The sequence below is a fragment of the Salmo salar genome, chromosome ssa13, assembly GCF_905237065.1.
Source record: "Salmo salar chromosome ssa13, Ssal_v3.1, whole genome shotgun sequence".
Classification (NCBI taxonomy): Eukaryota; Metazoa; Chordata; class Actinopteri; order Salmoniformes; family Salmonidae; genus Salmo; species Salmo salar.
The window spans coordinates 93886704-93909118 of record NC_059454.1 but is presented as its reverse complement, the minus strand read 5'-3'; the positions used below and the strand labels follow the sequence as shown (position 1 = coordinate 93909118).

The 22415-nt window shown below is 43.9% G+C and overlaps 1 protein-coding gene across 1 annotated transcript; it reads right to left on the bottom strand.

Annotated features, from left to right (window-relative positions):
• Positions 1–5915: 5915 nt before the first annotated feature.
• Positions 5916–9289, bottom strand: LOC106568160 (homeobox protein Nkx-6.1). The gene is made up of 3 exons (XM_014138241.2): positions 8232–9289; positions 7689–7861; positions 5916–6972 (listed from the first exon to the last, which is right to left on the bottom strand). The coding sequence occupies exons 1-3, from the start codon at positions 8776–8778 to the stop codon at positions 6727–6729; spliced, it is 966 nt and encodes a 321-aa protein (XP_013993716.1). The 5' UTR covers positions 8779–9289; the 3' UTR covers positions 5916–6726.
• Positions 9290–22415: the final 13126 nt, after the last annotated feature.

The window sequence follows — 22415 nt, the reverse complement described above, 5'->3', positions numbered from 1 at the left end:
GACAAAGCTCATTTTGAGTGCTTTTTGTGCTGACTGATATTATAGCCATAAAAATAAATTGAAAAGTAGCAGCAGCTAAGAATGACAAGTAGCACACACTGCACTGACCCATGTGGCAGTGTGAGATGCCAGGTACATAGAGGAGCTATCTCCCCAGCGCCATGACATGACATTGCCATACCGCGACCTCCATCTGAAAACATTCCATTGAGTGTGGCCACTGCAGAAGGCCTAACTACTCAATTTAATAATAATGGAGTAGCTAGTCATCTTAACCACTATTCACGCTGGTCACCAGCTTGCTGGTCTCATGAGCTCTCTCTCAGGTTGCATGGTCCTCGTGCATCACACTTTGGGTTGGAGGTAGTTTCCCCGAATAGGATGCCTTCAAGGAACTCACAGTTTTGTGCAAGAGAAATTCATTTTCACTGCCAGTCTGAACAGAAAAGGGGAATAAGAGCACAGTGATAGGAGTAATGGGAGTAATTGAGTAAAAAGGATAAAAGTCAAACATTGGCTTTTGCAAAGAAAAAAAGCATTACGTGGTCTGTATTTCACTCCAGTACATTTAGAAAATGCATGCCAGTTATACTGGGATAGCCTACAAACATAAAGATCTTTAGTAGGACTGATGGCCAAATCTTTAAAAATTGCCAAATGTTAAGGCCTCTAACTTGAACAGGGTTTCCACTAAATAGCACAGTCACAAATGTCAAAATTGGTTTTAATAGTGAAGACATCAAAACTATGAAATAACACATATAGATTCATGTAGTAACCAAAACAGTGTTAAACAAATCAAAATAAATGTAATATGTGAGATTCCTCAAAGTAGCTACCCTTTGCCTTGATGACAGCTTTGCACACTCTTGGCATTCTCTCAGCCAGCTGCATGAGGTAGACACCTGGAATGCATTTTAATTTACAGGTGGGCCGTGTTAAAAGTTCATTTGTGGAAATCAGTTGTGCTTTGACAATTTAGGGGTGGTATACAGAAGATAGCCCTATTTGGTAAAAGACCAAGTCCATATTATGGCAAGAACAGCTCAAATAAGCAAAGAGAAACTACAGTCGATTATTTTAAGACACGAAGGTCAGTCAATCTGGAAAATGTCAAGAACTTTTCAAGTTTCTTCAGGTGAGGTCGCAAAAACCATCAAGCGCTATGATGAAACTGGCTCTTATGAGGACCGCCACAGGAATGGAAGACCCAGAGTTACCTCTGTTGCAGAGGATGAGTTCATTAGAGTTAACTGCACCTCAGATTGCAACCTAAATAAATGCTTCACAGAGTTCAAGCAAGAGACACATCTCAACATCAACTGTTCAGAGGAGACTGCGTGAATCAAGCCTTCATGGTCAAATTGCTGCAAAGAAACCACTACTAAAGGACATCAATAAGAAGAAGACTTGTTTGGGCCAAGAAACACGAGCAAAGGACATTAGACAGGTGGAAATCTGTCCTTTGGTCGATGAGTCCAAATTTAAGTTCCAACCTTCGTGTCTTTGTAAGAAGCAGAGTAGGTGAACAGATGATGTCCGGCTGTGTGGTTCCCACCGTGAAGCATGGAAGAGGAGATGTGATGGTGTGGGGGTACTTTGCTGGTGACACTGTTAGTGATTTATTTAGAATTCAAGGCACACTTAACCAGCATGGCTACCACAGCATTCTGCAGTGATATGCCATCCCATCTGGTTTGTGCTTAGTGGGACTATCATTTGTTTTTCAACAGGACAATGACTCAAAACACACCTCCAGACTGTGCAAGGGCTATTTTACCAAGAAGGAGAGTGATGGAGTTCTGCATCAGATGACCTGACCTCCAGAATCACCCGACCTCAAACCAATTGAGATGGTTTGGGATGAGTTGGACCGCAGAGTGAAGGAAAAGCAGCCAACAAGTGCTAAGCATATGTGGGAACTCCTTCAAGACTGTTGGAAAAGCATTCCTCATGAAGCTGGTTGAGAGAATGCTAAGAGTGTGCAAAGCTATCATCAAGGCAAAGGGTTGCAACCTTGAGAAATCTCAAATATAAAATATATTTTGATTTGTTTAACACTGTCTTGGTTACTACATTATTCTATATGTGTTATTTCATGGTTTGGATGTCTTCATTATTATTCTACAATGTAGAAAATAGCAAAAATAAAGAAAAACCCTTGAATGAGTAGGGGTATGCAAACTTTTGACTTGTACTGTATATATATATATATATATATATATAAACTCAGCAAAAAAAGAAACGTCCCTTTTTCAGGACCCTGTCTTTCAAAGATAATTCGTAATTCAAAAGGCACTCGCACATCTGAGCAAACTTTTTGCAGATGCATGGCAACAGAGATAATAATAAATAATTCGTAAAAATCCAAATAACTTCACAGATCATTGTAACGGGTTTAAACACTGTTTCCCATGCTTGTTCAATGAACTATAAACAATTAATAAACATGCACCTGTGAAACGGTCGTTAAGACACTAACAGATTACAGACGGTAGGCAATTAAGATCACAGTTATGAAAATTTAGGACACTAAAGAGGCCTTTCTACTGACTCTGAAAAACACCAAAACAAAGATGCTCCGGGTCCCTGCTCATCTGCGTGAATGTGCCTTAGGCATGCTGCAAGGAGGCATGAGGACTGCAGATGTGGCCAGGGCAATAAATTGCAATGGCCGTACTGTGAGACGCCTAGACAGCTCTACAGGGAGACAGAACGGACAGCTGATCATCCTCACAGTGACAGACCACATGTAACAACACCTGGACAGGATCAGTACATCCGAACTTCACACCTGCAGGACAGGTACAGGATGGCAACAACAACTGCCTGAGTTACACCAGGAACGCACAATCCCTCCATCAGTGCTCAGACTGTCCGCAATAGGCTGAGAGAGGCTGGACTGAGGGCTTGTAGGGCTGTTGTAAGGCAGATATCACAACGTCGCCTATGGGCACAAACCCACCGTTGCTGGACTAGACAGGACTGGCAAAAAGTGCTCTTCACTGACGAGTCGCAGTTTTGTCTCACCAGGGGTGATGGTCGGATTCGCGTTTATCATTGAAGGAATGAGCGTTACACCGAGGCCTGTACACTGGAGCGGGATTGATTTGGAGGTGGAGGGTCCGTCATGGTCTGGGGCGGTGTGTCACAGCATCATCGGACTAAACTTGTTGTCATTGCAGGCAATCTCAACGCTGTGCGTTACAGGGGAGACATCCTCCTCCTTCATGTGGTACCCTTCCTGCAGGCTCATCCTGACATGACCCTCCAGCATGACAATGCCACCAGCCATACTGCTCATTCTGTGTGTGATTTCCTGCAAGATAGGAATGTTAGTGTTCTGCCATGGCCAGCGAAGAGCCCGGATCTCAATCCCATTGAGTACGTCTGGGACCTGTTGGATCGGAGGGTGAGGGCTAGGGCCATTCCCCCCAGAAATGTCTGAGAACTTGCAGGTGCTTTGGTGGAACAGTGGGGTAAAATCTCACAGCAAGAACTGGCAAATCTGGTGCAGTCCATGAGGAGGAGATGCACTGCAGTACTTAATGCAGCTGGTGGCCACACCAGATACTGACTGTTACTTTTGATTTTGACCCCCCCTTTGTTCAGGTACACATTATTCAATTTCTGTTCGTCACATGTCTGTGGAACTTGTTCAGTTTATGTCTCAGTTGTTGAATCTTGTTATGGTCATATAAATATTTACACATGTTAAGTTTGCTGAAAATAAACGCAGTTGACAGTGAGAGGACGTTTCTTTTTTGCTGAGTTTCCATATACACCGATTATACAAATCATTAAGAACACCTACTCTTTCCATGACAAACTGACCAGGTGAATCCAGTTGAAAGCTATGATGCCTTATTGATGCCACTTGTTAAATACAATTATATTTAAAATCACATTTTAATAAGAGAAATTGTCGAAATAGGCGGGGTTTATGACTTGTAGCTGTGGTAACTAGTGACGACTCTTGAACGGCCCCGATGTTTCACGTATTCATGGTGTTGTCATTTGACGGTGACATAATTTCAGTGAAAATATAAAACCATGTTTACCTGTGCAGTTCTTATTTGACTATTCCGCCAACACGACCGGACATCTGTAAAAGTAGACCTATAATACTTGGAGAGTCGCATGCGTGAAACTGAAACATGAAGGTTGGAACTATTGCATTCCTGTTATGCCCTAGTGCTGTTAATAAATGGCATCAAATATACACAGGAGTTCAATTCTAAAATATGTTCTTAAATATGCCCCAATAATAATTCTAGTTTGAGAATTACAAATCATAATTGTCTGCTTTTGTAGCCTACTTGTGTCAATCAACATCGTGTTAAAAATGTGGTGGCAGTGTATTTTGACTTACTAAGTTGTCACTCTGTCCACGTTCTCTTGAAGATGTAGTGCAACTGCAGGATTTCAATACATCTATTTTGATCTGACATTTTATTATTTAACCTTTATTTAACTAGGAAAGTCAATGAAGGCCTACCCGGAATAAAGTGATGATACAAATAGCAGACTGTACTGGTGCGCATAGGCCTACCTTTCAAGTCTACAAGCCTTTTACTGCGTGACTGCCCTCAGTAGTGTACTGTATCATTCATAAGCACATTCTACAGGTCCTTCTGTCTGGTAGCCAGTACTTCGTAGAGGCTTAAGTCGGAGCAACTAACAATTTCTGCATTCGAAATCATATCTAACTGAGAAATCGTTGTATTCTTTCAGTTTCATGAACTGACTTTTTTTTCTCTCAAAATTGTCATTGTATAGATGTAGGTCTGCTATTAGGCCTACTATATTGCAAATGTACAATACAACTGCAGATTAGATTTAGAAATGAGCATTTGTCTCTAGACCTATCATAAAGACCACATTTTGATGACACTATTCACAGACTCTGCTCACTAAAGTCTTAAATCCAGTATTTACCAACAGTGAGTCTCCTATACCTGGCGAAAGCCGCATCTTCGAACCACATGTGATCAATTAAATATTTGCTGGAACTGTTTGTACATCGGTTGAGGGATTTCCAATTTTAAAAGAACATGCTGATGTAATCACGCGGATCTGTAGACGCACAGACATTGCAGAGTGAATTTTCTAGATTCTGCGCCAGATAAATTAATTATGAACTTTTCAGGCCATGTTTTAACTGTGACTGTTGAAACACATTCTGCCCATCGAATATATATATCTTCACTCCATCACACATAGAACAATTTCAGCCCTATACACAATTTTAATTCATTAATATCGACGATATGCGATGCTGTAAATGCAAGTCAATAGGCTACTAGTCAGACCCTCTGTGGTCAAGGCTTACTTATTCGATCCGAAATTCAAAATTATATTTTGTGATTCAGTAATCTAGGGAAAGAGGGCAGAATATTTTTTGATAAAAACACTGAAGAGTGGATGCTATTATAGTTTTATTATAAATATTAATAATTATAAATAATAATAATCATTGTTGTTATTATAGCTTGGTTATAGGCAACAATAGATGTTCCTACATCATCGCATGTCTTGGAAGGAATAGTGGCATAATGTAATCATCATCAATAATAATCATAATTATCATCATCATCATCATCATCATACATACATATGAAATGTTTGCATAAACAAATAGAAAACCACTTTACGTCGCCCTGCTAAGAAAGATAACCCCTAAATTAAGATGAATAGTAACCATCATATCTCCAAATATGATATATTTACATATAAATATTATACATTCATGTGTCTTTCGTTAACGTGCACAAATAGAAATTGATAGGTAGATAAAATAAAACGAAATTAAATAAAATACTGAGCTTCCTCCTATGCTTCTCCCTTTATGTCCTCCATCAGGTGATTACTGCCAAGAACGCAATTTAATTGTTTTATGTATATCCAGAGTAAAGCAACGTTAATCTTCCCTTTTATTTTTTTTTAAGTGCAATACATATGAACCCGCGATACACATTTTTGCAGGATTCAATCACTGTTACAAACTTAAAACATTATATAAATTAAGTAAAGTGTGAGGGGAAACCATTTTACCATTAGAGAAACACACAATGTGCATTTATTTTACAAATGTACTTCAATTGCGTCACAACCGGTATTCTTTACACTTAAAATATGTGGCTAATTTCATTTCCATTTATTTTGTAAATATATATTTAAAAAAAATATTATAGTCCACAGACCCAATGGGGTTCCCTGTTAAGCTTGTTCTGATATTTTTTTGGAGGCCCTAATGGTTGAAAATTGGGCCCTACAAACTTGTGGATCTTATTACTTCACTATGAAATGCAATGTATATGTCAAGTTTCAAAAACAAAACTAAACATGAAAATATACGCTATGCTTTTTGCATTTGACAAAGCTGTAACGATGTCAGACGTCGGAACAACTAAGAGGAAGAGACTCAGCAGTGCTTTCTATACAAAAAAAAGTTTTTTACACATAAATATTCACAGTAATATAATTTCTATTGAATACAACTCACGTTTCTATTTACATGTAAGTATCATCTTCGTAATGTTCAAACTTCTATAAATGGTGTCCATGTTTTGGCCACTGTTCCAGACTACACAATTGCGTCTATTCCTTTGACCCTCCGTCCTCGTGCAAACTTATTCATTTAAAATTTTGGACGAAAAAAGAGACACAACCTGCACCAGTTCCACGACGAAATGTTTCATCAAACGTATTTTTCCCCGTGTCTGTCTACGAACTGTCGTTTTCTGATGTATTAATAAGGAGTGAGGAGATTGGTTTGTGTTTTTTCAGTAATTGTGTTATTTTCTCGTCGTCTGAGTTAGGGTCCAACGGCTTGTTATAATCATCATCGTCGTCTTCATTCTCCGAGGCCCCGTTCAGCCTCTCCGTCTCCGAATCCTGCTTCTTCTTTGCCGAAGCCATCTCAGCCGCGTGGCGTTTTCTCCATTTCGTTCTTCGGTTTTGAAACCACACCTAAAAGGTTAATATTCGTTGATTACATGCAATCAACAAATAATATGATTACCCATGACTCTATTGCAAAGATATTGATTAACAACCAGACATTTACAAATAATGTATGTAGCCTTCGCCTGCCAAAGTAAAAGGGCATACGTCTAAGTCACGTGAAGTCAACAGATAGGTTATATGTCATTCTAATAATGCATTCAGAAAAAGGGACTCAATATCTTTCCATGTTGTTTGCAAACATGCACATTTTCTATATGCTGCTGTGCAAAACGTTGCTACCATTATTTCCACATTTCCATGACATAAATTAACAAATTGTTTGGTTAAATTATAGTGTAATGTATTATTCAGTTATTAGTTATACATACTAATATTTTAGAAAAATGTATAGTTGTGAATATGACAACAATTATTTGAGAATTATCTTTAAAGATGTATTATTAAATGCAAAAGACAGCCATTTTAATTTAGATTAGTTCGACCACTGTTTTCCGACTTTAAATGTAGGCGATATCTATGTATTTATGAATATTGAAACGAAAGAAACATTATTGTCTAAAATGCATGAGGCACTTTAATGGAAAGCGTGAGACAAATTCTAACTGAGTAGAAGAGGCTATGCAAGAGGCCTTTGTGCTCCTCCTTAGTGACAGGTTAACTAGGCTATTTATTAAACATCTTATTGGACTTTATAAAGACTATTTCAGAATATGTCTTACCTTTACTTGGCTTTCTGTCATTCCCAGCGAGTAGGCAAGTCGTGCTCGCTCCGGTCCAGCCAGATATTTCGTTTGTTCAAAAGTCTTTTCTAGGGCAAATATTTGCTGTCCAGAGAAGGTGGGACGTGTGTGCTTTCTTTTTCCATCTTTGTCAAGCAGTATAGAATTTTGATCTGAAAATGTAAAACATAAAGCTTCTAATTCATTAAACGAAATGTCGCCTATTGTTATGCATTGATAGAATGTGCCAATATTAGGCTATTGACATTTATTTGATGTTGGGATGGGCCTACTGTTAGGCTATTCTCATTATAATATCACAATCAACTTAATTTGAGCTGTTATAAAATAAGCCTTCGTTAGTCAATTTTAATGCACATTGCAGCTAAACACTCAAGTCAGATCTGCTTCCGTTTTTAGTATGAAATATCATAGGCTACTCGGGAATAATTAATAACCCCTCCAGCCCATAGGCCTACATCATGCATCAAAATACGATAAACTGAAGTTCAGATAGCTCAAAAACGTGGACTAGTTACTTACGCGGTGAACATGCGAATCTGGCGTCTCTCCAATGTGGGCTTTGCATGACTCCTGGCCAGAATATCGGGGTTCTTCCTGGAAGGTCTGTCAAGGGCTTGGGGTAGCGAGCCACTGCCACAGCACTGGGGCTGAAGTAGAGTCCAGGGGGTGGCGGGGGGCTCAAGCTACTGAAGCGGGGCAGTCCGGACAAGATGCCGGCAGAAGAGGACGCAGCAACGGCAGCAGCAGCTCCTGGGGCAAGAACCGAAGGACGACTGAGGATGTCGTTTATTCCATGAGGTGTGCCTAGCGCAATGCATTGATGGAGCGATCCGAGCGATGACATTCCGGAGGATGTTTTTATCCCCGGTGAGGACATCGGGATGCCACCGGGGTTTGGAGAGGTGGCAGTAGGTGATGTAGAAGAGGCCGGACCGGTGGAAGATAATGGGTAGGCTGGGTAGAGTGGGGTCTTCATCTCCGTCATGCTATGCAGAGCCGCTAAAGGTGCGGTGCTTAGGAGGAAAGCGCTCTGTCGGGACCCGTCCATCTGCCCCACTGCTAACATAACCGAGACTAGGTAAATGTGACGGTTTTCTCAAAAAAATATCCTCAATGCTCACGCTCTCAAGATGCCTAATAATGCAAAGTTTTGCTCAAATCGACCAACAGACAAAACAATACACGTTTCCTTTGGGGTAGGCCTATATTAGCCCAAATCTTCAAAATGTGCACGCCTGAAAAATGGTCTATCTAAAATGAAAATGTCCTGTTTTAAAACTAAACCATGGCAAAATGAAATCCCAGATTAATTTCGCAGGGATTCAAAAGTCATTATTACAGGGATAACGCCGCTTCTTCAACCTTGTAAATCTTGGGAATGAAGTTGTTCAAATAGGATGAATTTCCGAAGTTGTCCTCACTGATTTGGGCAGACTGCTTTAGAGAAATTGATATTGTTGAATGTTTGAAATCTATTGATAAAAAGCTACCCTTTCTTTCCGATGCACAAGACGATCTTTAAGATAATAAAACATTATCATCACTTTCCGATGTCTTTTGAGGCAAAAGTAAAAACTTTGAGAGTAAACAGAAAGTAGATGAGGTGTTTATGTTGCGATTGGGTAATCCGACGGTGACGTACGCAGTGTGTCAAGTGCAAGAGCCAACAGGATTTAGGAGTGTGTCCTCATTGGCTCGCCATAATATTTTTGATTTGCACATTCAAACAGTTGCAATCAGAACCGCATTTAAACACAAAAGGAACCGAATCAATCGAGTCAATTCTACATCTATTTTTTTTAGATAAAGGGACATCTGCATGTGCTCATTTTATTTACTTATTTTATTTTTATTTAACATTTATTAAACTAGGGAACAAATTGTTATTTACAACGACGGCGTACCAAAGGGCAAAAGGGCCTCCTGCCGGGACGGGGCTGGGAATAAAATACACATCACGACAAGAGACAACACAACACTACATAAAGAGAGACCTAAGACAACAACATAGCATGGTAGCAACACATGACAACACAGCATGGTTGCAATGCAACATGACAGCATGGTATCAACATAACATGGTACAAACATTATTGGGCACAGACAACAGCACAAAGGCAAGAAGGTAGAGACAACAATACATCACGAGAAGCAGACACAACTGTCAGTAAGAGTGTCCATGACTGAGTCTTTGAATGAAGAAATGGAGATAAAACTGTCCAGTTTGAGTTTGTTGCTCATCATGTGACATAGACTACTAGATCCAAATGTAGTTTATCCATCCATATGTATTCATATGAATTGTAGGCTAAAGCATTTCACTGTAAGGTCTACGCCTGTTTTATTCGGAGCATGTGACAAATAACATTTTATTTAATAAAGAAGCTGCATAGCTTATTGAGATATGCATTTAGCCATGTATCTAAATATATGGCTCTGCATTAAGCCATAGATAAACCTAAATATGGGTAATACGCCATGATCTATTATGGAGTAATAGTAGACCAAATAGTAGGCCAAACGTTGTCATTTATGTGCTCCTGGATTAAAATGTAGCACGGTGTCTGTGTGCGTGTGTTTGTGCTTTTGTAGCCTAATTAGATCAATATTGAGAACACACAAAACTTTAACTATTCTAATATAAATACATATGGGGACTTTTTGTCTCTGTATGACATCCTCAACAGAATTGTACATGTCTTTATTGGGATATTGTTTCACCGGCTATACTATTATCAAATTATTATTGGTAACGGTCTGGTATTGATTTTAATTCAAGCATAGGTATATGCTGTCTGGGCATAGGCTATCAATTGAGAGTGAGAAAATGTAATGCACGAATAACCATTAAATTAATCGGCTATTGAAGACTTAAAAGTCTTTAACAACGGATGTCAATATTATTCTTCTGCATTGGAAAAAATAAGCACATGTATCACCGCTGTTTCAGTAGGTCTAGGCTACAGTGCACCCTATTCCTAAACTAGATTTAAGGATTGCAAGACACCAGTGACACCCTGTGGTATACTCTAATACTGCAGTTAATAAAACGCTGGATTTCACCAATATTTTCTAGCAATTACTTTATCAAATCTGGACCTCAACTGATTATATATTTTTATTCTAAGATATGGATCGACATTTACAGAATGTTTACCTGGAGGAAATGGGGGAGGGTCATACTTTTTCAATTTCAGTCAAGGGGAGGGTTTCATATTTTTTTAATCTAGTCCAGTGGAGAGTAATGTACTTGATGACATTTCAATATTTCTCATTTTATAGTTTGTTTTAGAATTAGTTGCTTATTAAGCTATATATCAATTTGTGTCCGATGCCGCCCCTCACCTCTGATTCTCGGCTGAGCACGTAATATCAAGTGCACCGATAGGCTATTTAGTGTGAGCTCAATCAAATGATCCATAGCCTATAGGCTACAAAGTTCATGCTCGGAGAAGCACGGGGCAAAGGTATATTTGTGGGATGGTATAAATAAAACTAGGATGCATTACACACTGTAATGGATATTCCAACCCTGATTCCCGGTCGGCTCTGCTCTTGCTGATCATAAGCATGTTTGTGTGCTGCCTAACCAATGGCTGTGCTGTGTAGGCCTACGGTGGCAGTACAGGAGACTCAAAGGTTTCTTCCCTAAACGGTGCGCGGGCGGACTAGCCTACACACCCTTCAAACTCAACTCTGGCCTCGAAACCAGTTCAACTGCGTTTTATTCATTGTTCCCCTTTAATCAGGGACTGATTTAGCTGGGTGCAATTAATTATCAGGTAGCACAGAAAACCAGCCGGTTCCAGACCTAAGGGTTGAATAGCGCTACTATAGCCTATGTTCAGTTTGAGGAGAGCGCGAAGATCCGAAGGACCAGAGGTAAATTTTGATAGCTTGGTAATATAATTGATTTGATTAAAAACAGTATTTTTCTTGCCCATAATGTATGTATCAGAATTATTGAATTCACAATAAGCCAGATTCGAGTAACTTACATTGATTGTGGTGCTGAAACTTGAAGCAGCAGCCTCAGCACAATCAATCGGAGAAGGGCAGCTCATGGTGCTGAAATTAGGCACATTTGAGTAGGCATAATTCATTTCAATGTCTTAATTTTAATTAAACTTTACTAACAACAAGAGGGCTTTGTGTTGGAGCCTATTTCTTCCTATTTAAGAAATAAGAGGTAGGCCTACCTGTTTGAAAGATGAAATTAGACTTTAGATTTGTGGTCAATTTCTTCACCCACCATGCACTCTTTAAATAGTCTTCCTCCTTATCAGTGAAGGCTGTTAGGTTATATCCAACACTCGAATTTAGGGGGTATGAAAGGGTATGTATGCCATAGGCCTACCTTTTATTAAAGGAAATGATCACGACTCAGGATAAGACCCAGATGCAGACACAGGAGGTGGATAGTTAGAATCTCAGAAGGTTTATTTTAACACAGGGGGCAGGCAAAGGGCAGGTCAAGGGCAGAAAGAGGTCAGTAATATCTGGAGATGGTCTTGAGAAGAGTGGACCAGGCTGTCTTCCAGGTACGACGACAGCGGCGGACGAACATCTGAGCAGAGGGTATGCTGACTTCTTCCTCTTGCTCAGGGAAGAGCGGGGGCTGATATCCCAAGGAACACGCAAAGGGCAAGAGACCAGTGGCCGAGCAGGGCAGGGCAGGGTAGGGTGTTGCAGGTGTATTCCACCCACACACGTTGCTGGCCCCAGGTGGTGATTGGCTCACTCCGACTGGCCGTTAGACTGTGCATGACAGGCTGGCCAATGACCCATTGAGGGTGCAGAACGCCTTCCAGAACCGGGACGAGAACTGAGGGCTGCGATCAGAGATCATGTCAACCGGAAGTCCATGGATCCGAAAGAAGTGCGGCACCATGAGCTGGGCCGTCTCCTTGGCTGAGGGCAACTTGGGAAGGGGAATGATATGAGTGGCTTTGGAAAACCTATCCACCACCGTCATGATGGCGGTGTCGCCATCTGACAGAGGGAGACCAGTGACGAAGTTCAGGGATATATGAGACCAGGGGTGGTGAGGAACAGGGAGTGGTTGAAGAAGGCCAGCCATAGCTTGCCGCAGAGTCTTATTCTGTGCACACAGTGCAGGCAGCGACGAACTCAGAGACGTCAGGAACCATGGTGGGCCACCAAAAGCGTAGGACGAAAGCCAAGGTCCAACGCGAGCCAGGATGGCAGGTGAGTCTAGAAGAATGTGCCAGGACCAGAGAACGGGCAGAGTCCGGGACAAACATCCAGTTAGCCGGGCTCCCACTTACGGACCCGACTCTCTATACCCCAGATGAGTTCAGCCGGCAGACAGGAGGTAGGGAGGATGGTCTCTGGGTCAGACGGTGAAGCCGCAGGGCTATACAGGCGTGAGAGCACGTCAGGTTTTACATTCTTGGACCCAGGGCGGTAGGAGATAGTGAAATTAAAACAAGTGAATAAGAGGGCCCATCGAGCCTGCCTTGAGTTGAGGAGCTTGGTGGTGCAGAGATATTCCAGGTTCTTATGGTCAGTCCACACTAAGAATGGATGTTCCGCCCCCTCTAACCAGTGCCTCCACTCCTCCAATGCCATCTTAACCACAAATAGCTCTCGATTTCCCACGTCATAGTTCCTCTCAGTGGGGTTAAGACGATGGGAAAAGAAGGTGCAGGGATGCAGCTTTTGGTCCTGGGCAGAACGCTGGGACAGGACGGCCCCCACTCCGACATCCGAGGCATTGACCTCCACCACAAACTGACAGGATGAGTCCGGATCGATTAAGATGGGAACTGTAGAGAATCGATGCGTGAGGTTCGAGACCACCCTGTCAGCTGCTGGAGACCACGTGAAAGGAACCTTGGGAGAGGTGAGTGGTGAGATTGCAGACTTGTTTACGCTGCTGTGCGGTTTGTTGCCGATCTTACTTTGCTACCTGACGGTTTTTTTACTTTTTCATTACCGTATATTTTTACTTTTTCCCTCACTCAACTTTTTTCATTCATATTTTTACTTTTTCCCTCACTCAACTTTTTTCATTCAACTTTTTCACCCCAGAGGTTTTATCTGGACATGGTTCGTCAGGCCTTCAAACAGCCGAAGCTAAGTAACATTAACATGATGCCTTCTAATTGCAGTCGTTGTACTTATAATATACAGGAGAACGATCGCCTTACGGCAAGGATAGCTGTGCTGCAAGCCCAGCTTCAGACGCAATCGTTAGGCAAGGGCAATTTCAGTGTAGGAAAGGAGGAAACAGCGTCTGTGCAACCAGTAAGTACAGATAGTAACGTTAGTATAAACCCCCTCGCACGGTCCCCGCAGCCGGACAACTTTCTCATGGCTTCTGGAGGGAAACGCTGTAGGAATGTTCAACCGGTGTCGCTTATTCAGCCGACAGAAACTTTCAACCGGTTCTCCCCATTAAGCGAGTCGGAGTCGGAGGCCGAGACTTCTCTGGTCTCTACTCCTCCCGTTGTGGGGTCTGAGACGCCGACGGCTCCCACCATTAGCTCTGACAAATTGAAAACCCTAGTCATTGGCGACTCCATTACCCGCAGTATTAGACTTAAAACTAATCATCCAGCGATCATACACTGTTTACCAGGGGGCAGGGCTACCGACGTTAAGGCTAATCTAAAGACGGTGCTGGCTAAAGCTAAAACTGGCAAGTGTAGAGAGTATAGAGATATTGTTATCCACGTCGGCACCAACGATGTTAGGATGAAACAGTCAGAGGTCACCAAGCGCAACATAGCTTCAGCGTGTAAATCAGCTAGAAAGATGTGTCGGCATCGATTAATTGTCTCTGGCCCCCTCCCAGTTAGGGGAGTGATGAGCTCTACAGCAGAGTCTCACAACTCAATCGCTGGTTGAAAACTGTTTTCTGCCCCTCCCAAAAGATAGAATTTGTAGATAATTGGCCCTCTTTCTGGGACTCACCCACAAACAGGACCAAGCCTGGCCTGTTGAGGAGTGACGGACTCCATCCTAGCTGGAGGGGTGCTCTCATCTTATCTACGAACATAGACAGGGTTCTAACTCCTCTAGCTCCACAATGAAATAGGGTGCAGGCCAGGCAGCAGGCTGTTAGCCAGCCTGCCAGCTTAGTGGAGTCTGCCACTAGCACAGTCAGCGTAGTCAGCTCAGCTTTCCCCATTGAGACCGTGTCTGTGCCTCGATCTAGGTTGGGCAAAATTAAAAATGGCGGTGTTCGCTTTAGCAATCTCACTAGTATAAAGACCTCCTCCATTCCTGCCATTATTGAAAGAGGTTGTGATACCTCACATCTCAAAATTGGGTTACTTAATGTTAGATCCCTCACTTCCAAGGCAGTTATAGTCAATGAACTAATCACTGATAATAATCTTGATGTGATTGGCCTGACTGAAACATGGCTTAAGCCTGATGAATTTACTGTGTTAAATGAGGCCTCACCCCCTGGTTACACTAGTGACCATACCCCCCGTGCATCCGACAAAGGCGGAGGTGTTGCTAACATTTACGATAGCAAATTTCAATTTACAAAAAAAAAACAATGACGTTTTCGTCTTTTGAGCTTCTAGTCATGAAATCTATGCAGCCTACTCACTCACTTTTTATAGCTACTGTTTACAGGCCTCCTGGGCCATATGCAGTGTTCCTCACTGAGTTCCCTGAATTCCTATCGGATCTTGTAGTCATAGCAGATAATATTCTAATTTTTGGTGACTTTAACATTGACATGGAAAAGTCCACAGACCCACTCCAAAAGGCTTTCGGAGCCATCATCGACTCAGTGGGTTTTGTCCAACATGTCTCTGGACCTACTCACTGCCACAGTCATACTCTGGACCTAGTTTTGTCCCATGGAACATAATATGTTGAACATAATAAACGGCTCTCTATCCACCGGATGTGTACCAAGCTCACTAAAAGTGGCAGTAATAAAGCCTCTCTTGAAAAAGCCGAATCTTGATCCAGAAATTATAAAAAACTATCGGCCTATATCGAATCTTCCATTCCTCTCAAAAATTTTAGAAAAAGCTGTTGCACAGCAACTCACTGCCTTCCTGAAGACAAACAATGTATACGAAACGCTTCAGTCTGGTTTTAGACCCCATCATAGCACTGAGACTGCACTTGTGAAGCTGGTAAATGACCTTTTAATGACGTCAGACCGAGGCTCTGCATCTGTCCTCGTGCTCCTAGATCTTAGTGCCGCTTTTGATACCATCGATCACCACATTCTTTTGGAGAGATTGGAAACCCAAATTGGTCTACATGGACAAGTTCTGGCCTCTGTCGGAAAGATATCAGTTTGTCTCTGTGAATGGTTTGTCCTCTGACAAATCAATTGTAAATTTCGGGGTTCCGTTTTAGGACCACTATTGTTTTCACTATATATTTTACCTCTTGGGGATGTCATTCGAAAACATAATGTTAAATTTCACTGCTATGCGGACGACACACAGCTGTACATTTCAATGAAACATGGTGAAGCCCCAAAATTGCCCTCGCTAGAAGCCTGTGTTTCAGACATAAAGAAGTGGATGGCTGCAAACTTTCTACTTTTAAACTCGGACAAAAGAGAGATGCTTGTTCTAGGTCCCAAGAAACAAAGAGATCTTCTGTTGAATCTGACAATTAATCTGGATGGTTGTACAGTCGTCTCAAATAAAACTGTGAAGGACCTCGGCGTTACTATGGACCCTGATCTCTCTTTTGAAGAACATATCAAGACTGTTTCAAAGACAGCTTTTTTCCATCTACGTAACATTGCAAAAATCAGAAACTTTCAGTCCAAAAATGACGCAGAAAAATTAATCCATGCTTTTGTTACTTCTAGGCTGGTCTACTGCGATGCTCTACTTTCCGGCTACCCGGATAAAGCACTAAATAAACTTCAGTTAGTGCTAAATACGGCTGCTAGAATCCTGACTAGAACCAAAAAATGTGATCATATTACTCCAGTGCTAGCCTCCCTACACTGGCTTCCTGTTAAGGCAAGGGCTGATTTCAAGGTTTTACTGCTAACCTACAAAGCATTACATGGGCTTGCTCCTACCTATCTTTCCGATTTGGTCCTGCCGTACATACCTACACGTACGCTACGGTCACAAGACGCAGGCCTCCTAATTGTCCCTAGAATTTCTAAGCAAACGGCTGGAGGTAGGGCTTTCTCCTATAGAGCTCCATTTTTATGGAATGGTCTGCCTACCAATGTGAGAGACGCAGACTCAGTCTCAACCTTTAAGTCTTTACTGAAGACTTATCTCTTCAGTAGGTCCTATGATTAAGTATAGTCTGGCCCAGGAGTGTGAAGGTGAACGGAAAGGCTGGAGCAACGAACCGCCCTTGCTGTCTCTGCCTTGCCGGTTCCCCTCTTTCCACTGGGATTCTCTGCCTCTAACCCTTTTACAGGGGCTGAGTCACTGGCTTACTGGTGTTCTTCCATGCCGTCCATGGGAGGGGTGCGTCACTTGAGTGGGTTGAGTCACTGACGTGGTCTTCCTGTCTGGGTTGGCGCCCCCCCCTTGGGTTGTGCCATGGCGGTGATCGTTGTGGGCTATACTCGGCCTTGTCTTAGGACGGTAAGTTGGTGGTTGGAGACATCCCTCTAGTGGTGTGGGGGCTGTGCTTTGGCAAAGTGGGTGGGGTTATATCCTGCCTGTTTGGCCCTGTCCGGGGTATCATCGGATGGGGCCACAGTGTCTTCTGATCCCTCCTGTCTCAGCCTCCAGTATTTATGCTGCAGTAGTTTATGTGTCGGGGGCTAGGGTCAGTCTGTTACATCTGGAGTATTTCTCTTGTCTTATCCGGTGTCCTGTGTGAATTTAAATATGCTCTCTCTAATTCTCTCTTTCTCTCTTTCTGTCTTTCTCTCGGAGGACCTGAGCCCTAGGACCATGCCTCAGGACTACCTGGTATGATGACTCCTTGCTGTCCCCAGTCCACCTGGCCGTGCTGCTGCTCCAGTTTCAACTGTTCTGCCTGCGGCTATGGAACCCTGACCTGTTCACCGGACGTGCTTGTTGCACCCTCGACAACTACTATGATTATTATTATTTGACCATGCTGGTCATTTATGAACATTTTAACATTTTAACATCTTGACCATGTTCTGTTATAATATCCACCCTGCACAGCCAGAAGAGGACTGGCCACCCCTCATAGCCTGGTTCCTCTCTAGGTTTCTTCCTAGGTTTTTGGCCTTTCTAGGGAGTTTTTCATAGGGAGTTTTTCCTAGCCACCGTGCTTCTTTCACATGCTTTGCTTGCTGTTTGGGGTTTTAGGCTGGGTTTCTGTACAGCACTTTGAGATATCAGCTGATGTACGAAGGGCTATATAAAAATACATTTGATTTGATTTGATTTGAGAGGGGGAAGCCAGGGTGCTGTAACCCCGGATGAAGTGGCGATAGAAATTAGCAAACCCCAGAAAACATTGCAGCTGCACTCTGGATGTGGGTTGAGGCCAATCCACCACCGCTCTCACCTTGTCGAAATCCATCTGAATATTTCCTGCAGCGATGACGTATCGTAGGAAGGGGATGGTGGAACGATGGATTTCACATTTCTCTGCTTTAACAAAAATCTTGTTCTCCAGGAGATACTGGAGGAACTGTCGGACGTGGAGGACGTGCTCTTGAGCTGACCGGGAAAAAGCGAGGATGTCGTCGAGATAGACAAACACGAACCGGTTCAACATGTCACGGAGCACATTGTTGACCAGGGCCTGGAACACTGCGGGAGCTTTGGTCAGTCCGAATGGTATCACCAGGAACTCGTAGTGCCCGCTAGCTGTGTTAAAGGCTGTCTTCCATTCGTCTCCTTCCTGTATCCGAGCCAGATGGTAGGCGTTCCGAAGGTCCAACTTCAAGAAGATGGTAGCCCCCTGGAGAGGCTCGAAAGCCGAGGAGATGAGTGTTAGCGGGTAACTTTTTTAACCGTGATGTCAGAAAGGCCCCGGTAGTCGATACACGGACACAGGGTTTTGTCTTTTCTCTCCACAAAGAAGAACCCTTCTCTGGCGGAGGAGGCAGATGGACGAATACTTCCAGCTTCAAGAGTCCCCAATGCACCTTTCCATAGGACCCGACAGGGACTAAATCCACCCCCGAGGCGGTGTTGAAGGTCGATAGTGCAGTCGTAGGTCGATAGCGCAGATGGAGGAAGAGATGTGACGCAAGCCTTGTTGAAAACCTCCTTGAGGTCCTGGTACTCTGTGGGAACAGTGGAGAGATCCGAGGCTTTTCCCAAGCCAGCAGAAATACATTCCGAAGCAGGCTCCGCTGACTTCAGACAATGCACGTGTCAGTACTGGCCCCAACCCATGTAGATCCAGTAGCCCAGTCGATCAGGGGATTGTGCCTCTGAAGCCACAAAAACCACAAAACCACAGGTACATAAGGTGATTCAATGAGCAGGAACTGTATAAACTCACTGTGATTACCTGACACTCGCAGGTCGATAGGAACCGTATTGTGGGTACCTCTGACAATCCAGCTCAGTGACGTCCATGGGAATGGACGTAGCTGGAGATACCCAGCTACGACCGCTACGACACCAGGGTAATGTCCATAAAACTCTCATCAGCCCCAGAGTCAATGAGCACACGGAGAGATTTGGACCGGTCACCCCACAGCAGGATGGCATGAAGAGGGTTACGAGTAAGGGGAGATTGGAAACTTCCTGTATGGCTCACCAGCGTACTCTTACCTACTGATGAGCATGTTTTTTTTAATCCCCTTTACTCCCCAATTTTGTAGTATCCAATTGGTAGTTACAGTCTTGTCTCATCGCTGCAACTACCATACGGACTTGGGAGTGCGAAGATCGAGAGCCATGCGTCCTCTGATACATGACCCAACCAAGCCGCACTGCTTCTTGACACAATGCCCGCTTAACCCAGAAGCCAGCCACACCAATGTGTCAGAGGAAGCACCGTACACCTGGCGACTGTGTCAGCGTGCATGCGCCCAGCCCGCCACATTTGTCACTAGAGCACGATGGGACAAGGACATGCCTGCCGGCCAAACCCTCCCCTAACCCGGACAACACTGGGCCAATTGTGCGCTTCCCCATGGGTCTCCCGGTCATGGTCGGCTGCGACAGAGCCTGGACTCGAACCAGGATCTCTAATGGCACAGCTAGCAACTGCGATGCAGTGCCTTAGACCACTGCGCCACTCGGGAGGCCCTGAGCATGGTCTTTTAATGGACAGGTAGATATGTAATGCCCTGTAATACAACAATACAGACAGCTCTTGGTGCTCAGTCAGGAGACAATCTAGCCCTGCCCAGTTGCATGGGCTCCGGAGGAGATGAGTCGACTGCCCTCTGTGATTCCCGAGAGAACTCTGGAATCACTCAGAACTCCTCAGAGGCGAGGTGGGAATCGTGGACGAGCGAGTGTGACCGGGAACAGACCTCTCCCTCCTACATTCCCGTAGCCGCCCATCGATCCGTATGGTCAAGGCTATGAGAGAGTTGAGGTCCATGGGCAGCTCCCGGGCTGTGAGCTTGTCTTTAACCACCTCGAATGAATGTGTCAAACAGGGCTTCCGGGTTCCAGGCACTCTTGGTGGCAAAAGTGCGAAAATCCACTGCGTAGTCTGCCACGCTACGGGAGTCTTGACACAGTTGAAGTAGCTTCTGAGCAGCCTCTCTCCCAGACAACAGAGAATCGAACACCTTTCTTAGGTCCGCCATGAACTCCTCCAGACTGAGGCAAACAGTGGATTGTTGCTCCCACACCGCCGTAGCCCAGGCAAGTGCTCTCCCAGACATGAGCGTTAGCAGGTACGCTATCTTCGAGTGGTCCGAGGGAAATTAAGAAGGCTGCAGCTCGAAGATGAGAGAGCACTGGGAGAGAATCGCCCGGCAGGTTTCTGGATCTCCCACATAGCGTCCCGGAGGAGCTAAGTGGGGTTCACGGGAAGTCAGGGTAGGCTGGGGAGAATCACCACTGGTAGGAGGGTTACTGAGAGTCTGGGAGGTGACCGTAGTGGCTTGCTGCCTGGTAGATAATCCGCGGAATAGCTCCAGTAATGCATTGAAAGCGTGGTCATGGTGTTCCACCAAGATCTGGAGTCTTTCCATAAGGCTTTGAAGGAACTCTTTGTGTCTTCCAATGGTGGCTCCTTCGAAGGAGACAGCGTTACAGAGCTGGTCTGAGTCTGTTGGGTCAGTCATAGCTAGTTCGTACTGTCACGACTCAGGATAAGACCCAGATGCAGACACAGGAGGCAGATAGTTCTAATCTCAGAAGGTTTATTTTAACACAGGGGGAAGGCAAAGGACAGTTCGAGGGCAGGCAGAGGTCAGTAATCCAAGGCAAAGTCATTCAGGGATAGAACGGCTTGCAGGCTCAGGGCAGACAGAATGGTCAGAACGGGGAAGACTAGAAAACAAAACTAGAGAAACAGGAAAAACGGGAAACACGCTGGAACTCCCTGACACGATGAACCAGCATTGACAAACAGAAAAAGCAGGTATAAATACACAGGAGATAATAGGGACAAAAGGGAGACAACTGGTGGGGGATGGAGACAAGCACAAGACAGGTGAAACAGATCAGGGTGTGACAGAAATTGAAACAGGTCCGCAATGCTTCATGCTAGAAACAAGTTGTAAAATACAGTGCATTCGGAAAGTATTCAGACCCAGTGGCGATTTTAGCGTATAAATCTTGGAGCAAAAATTATATAAATAAATGTGGGATGTATGCCAGCGAAGCCACTACAGAACACAACACTAAACAATGCATGAATTGCACTATAACGGTGACAAACGGTGCCCACAAACTGTTAGGGCCTACATAAAGCTGTCCCAACACCTTACCACTGCTACACCTGGCTATCAGCGGAGCCTTGTCTGGCAGCGAACCAGTTCATTCAGCCTCATTTACTGCCTTTAAAAAAAACATAGCTGGTTTCCCGAGTGGCGCAGGGGTCTAAGGCAACTCAGTGCTAGAGGCGTCACTACAGACCCTGGTTCGATTCCAGGCTGTATCACAACCAGCCATGATTGGGAGTCCCATAGGGCGGCGCACAATTGGCCCAGCGTCTATATAAGGTACCACACTGGACAGTGCATGTCAGAGCAAAAACCAAGCCATGAGGTCAAAAGAATTGTTCGTAGGGCTCCGAGACAGGATTGTGTCGAGATCTGGAGAAGGGTACCAAAACATTTCTTCAGCATTGAAGGTCCCCAAGAACACAGTGGCCTCCACCGTTCTTAAAAGGAAGAAGTTTGGAGCTGGCTGCCTGGCCAAACTGAGCAATCAGGGGAGAAGGGCCTAGGTCAGGGAGCTGACCAAGAACCCAATGGTCACTCTGACAGCGCTCCAGAGTTCCTCTGTAGAGATGGGAGAACCTTCCAGAAGGACGACCATCTCTGCAGCACACCACCAATCAGGCATTTATGGTAGAATGGCCAGACAGCTGTCTTGTTAGACTTTTGACATTATTGATCATAGTCTGCTCCTGGAAAAACATATGTGTTATGGCTTTACACAGTTACTTGCCTAACAGAACACAGAGAGTGTTCTTTAATGGAAGCCTATCAAATATAATCCAGTTAGAATCAGGAATTCCCCCAGGGTAGCTGTTAAGGCCCCTTGCTTTTTTTCAATTTTTACTAACGACATGCCACTGACTTCGAGTAAAGCCAGAGTTTCTATGTATGCGGATGACTCAACGCTATACACATCAGCTACTACAGCG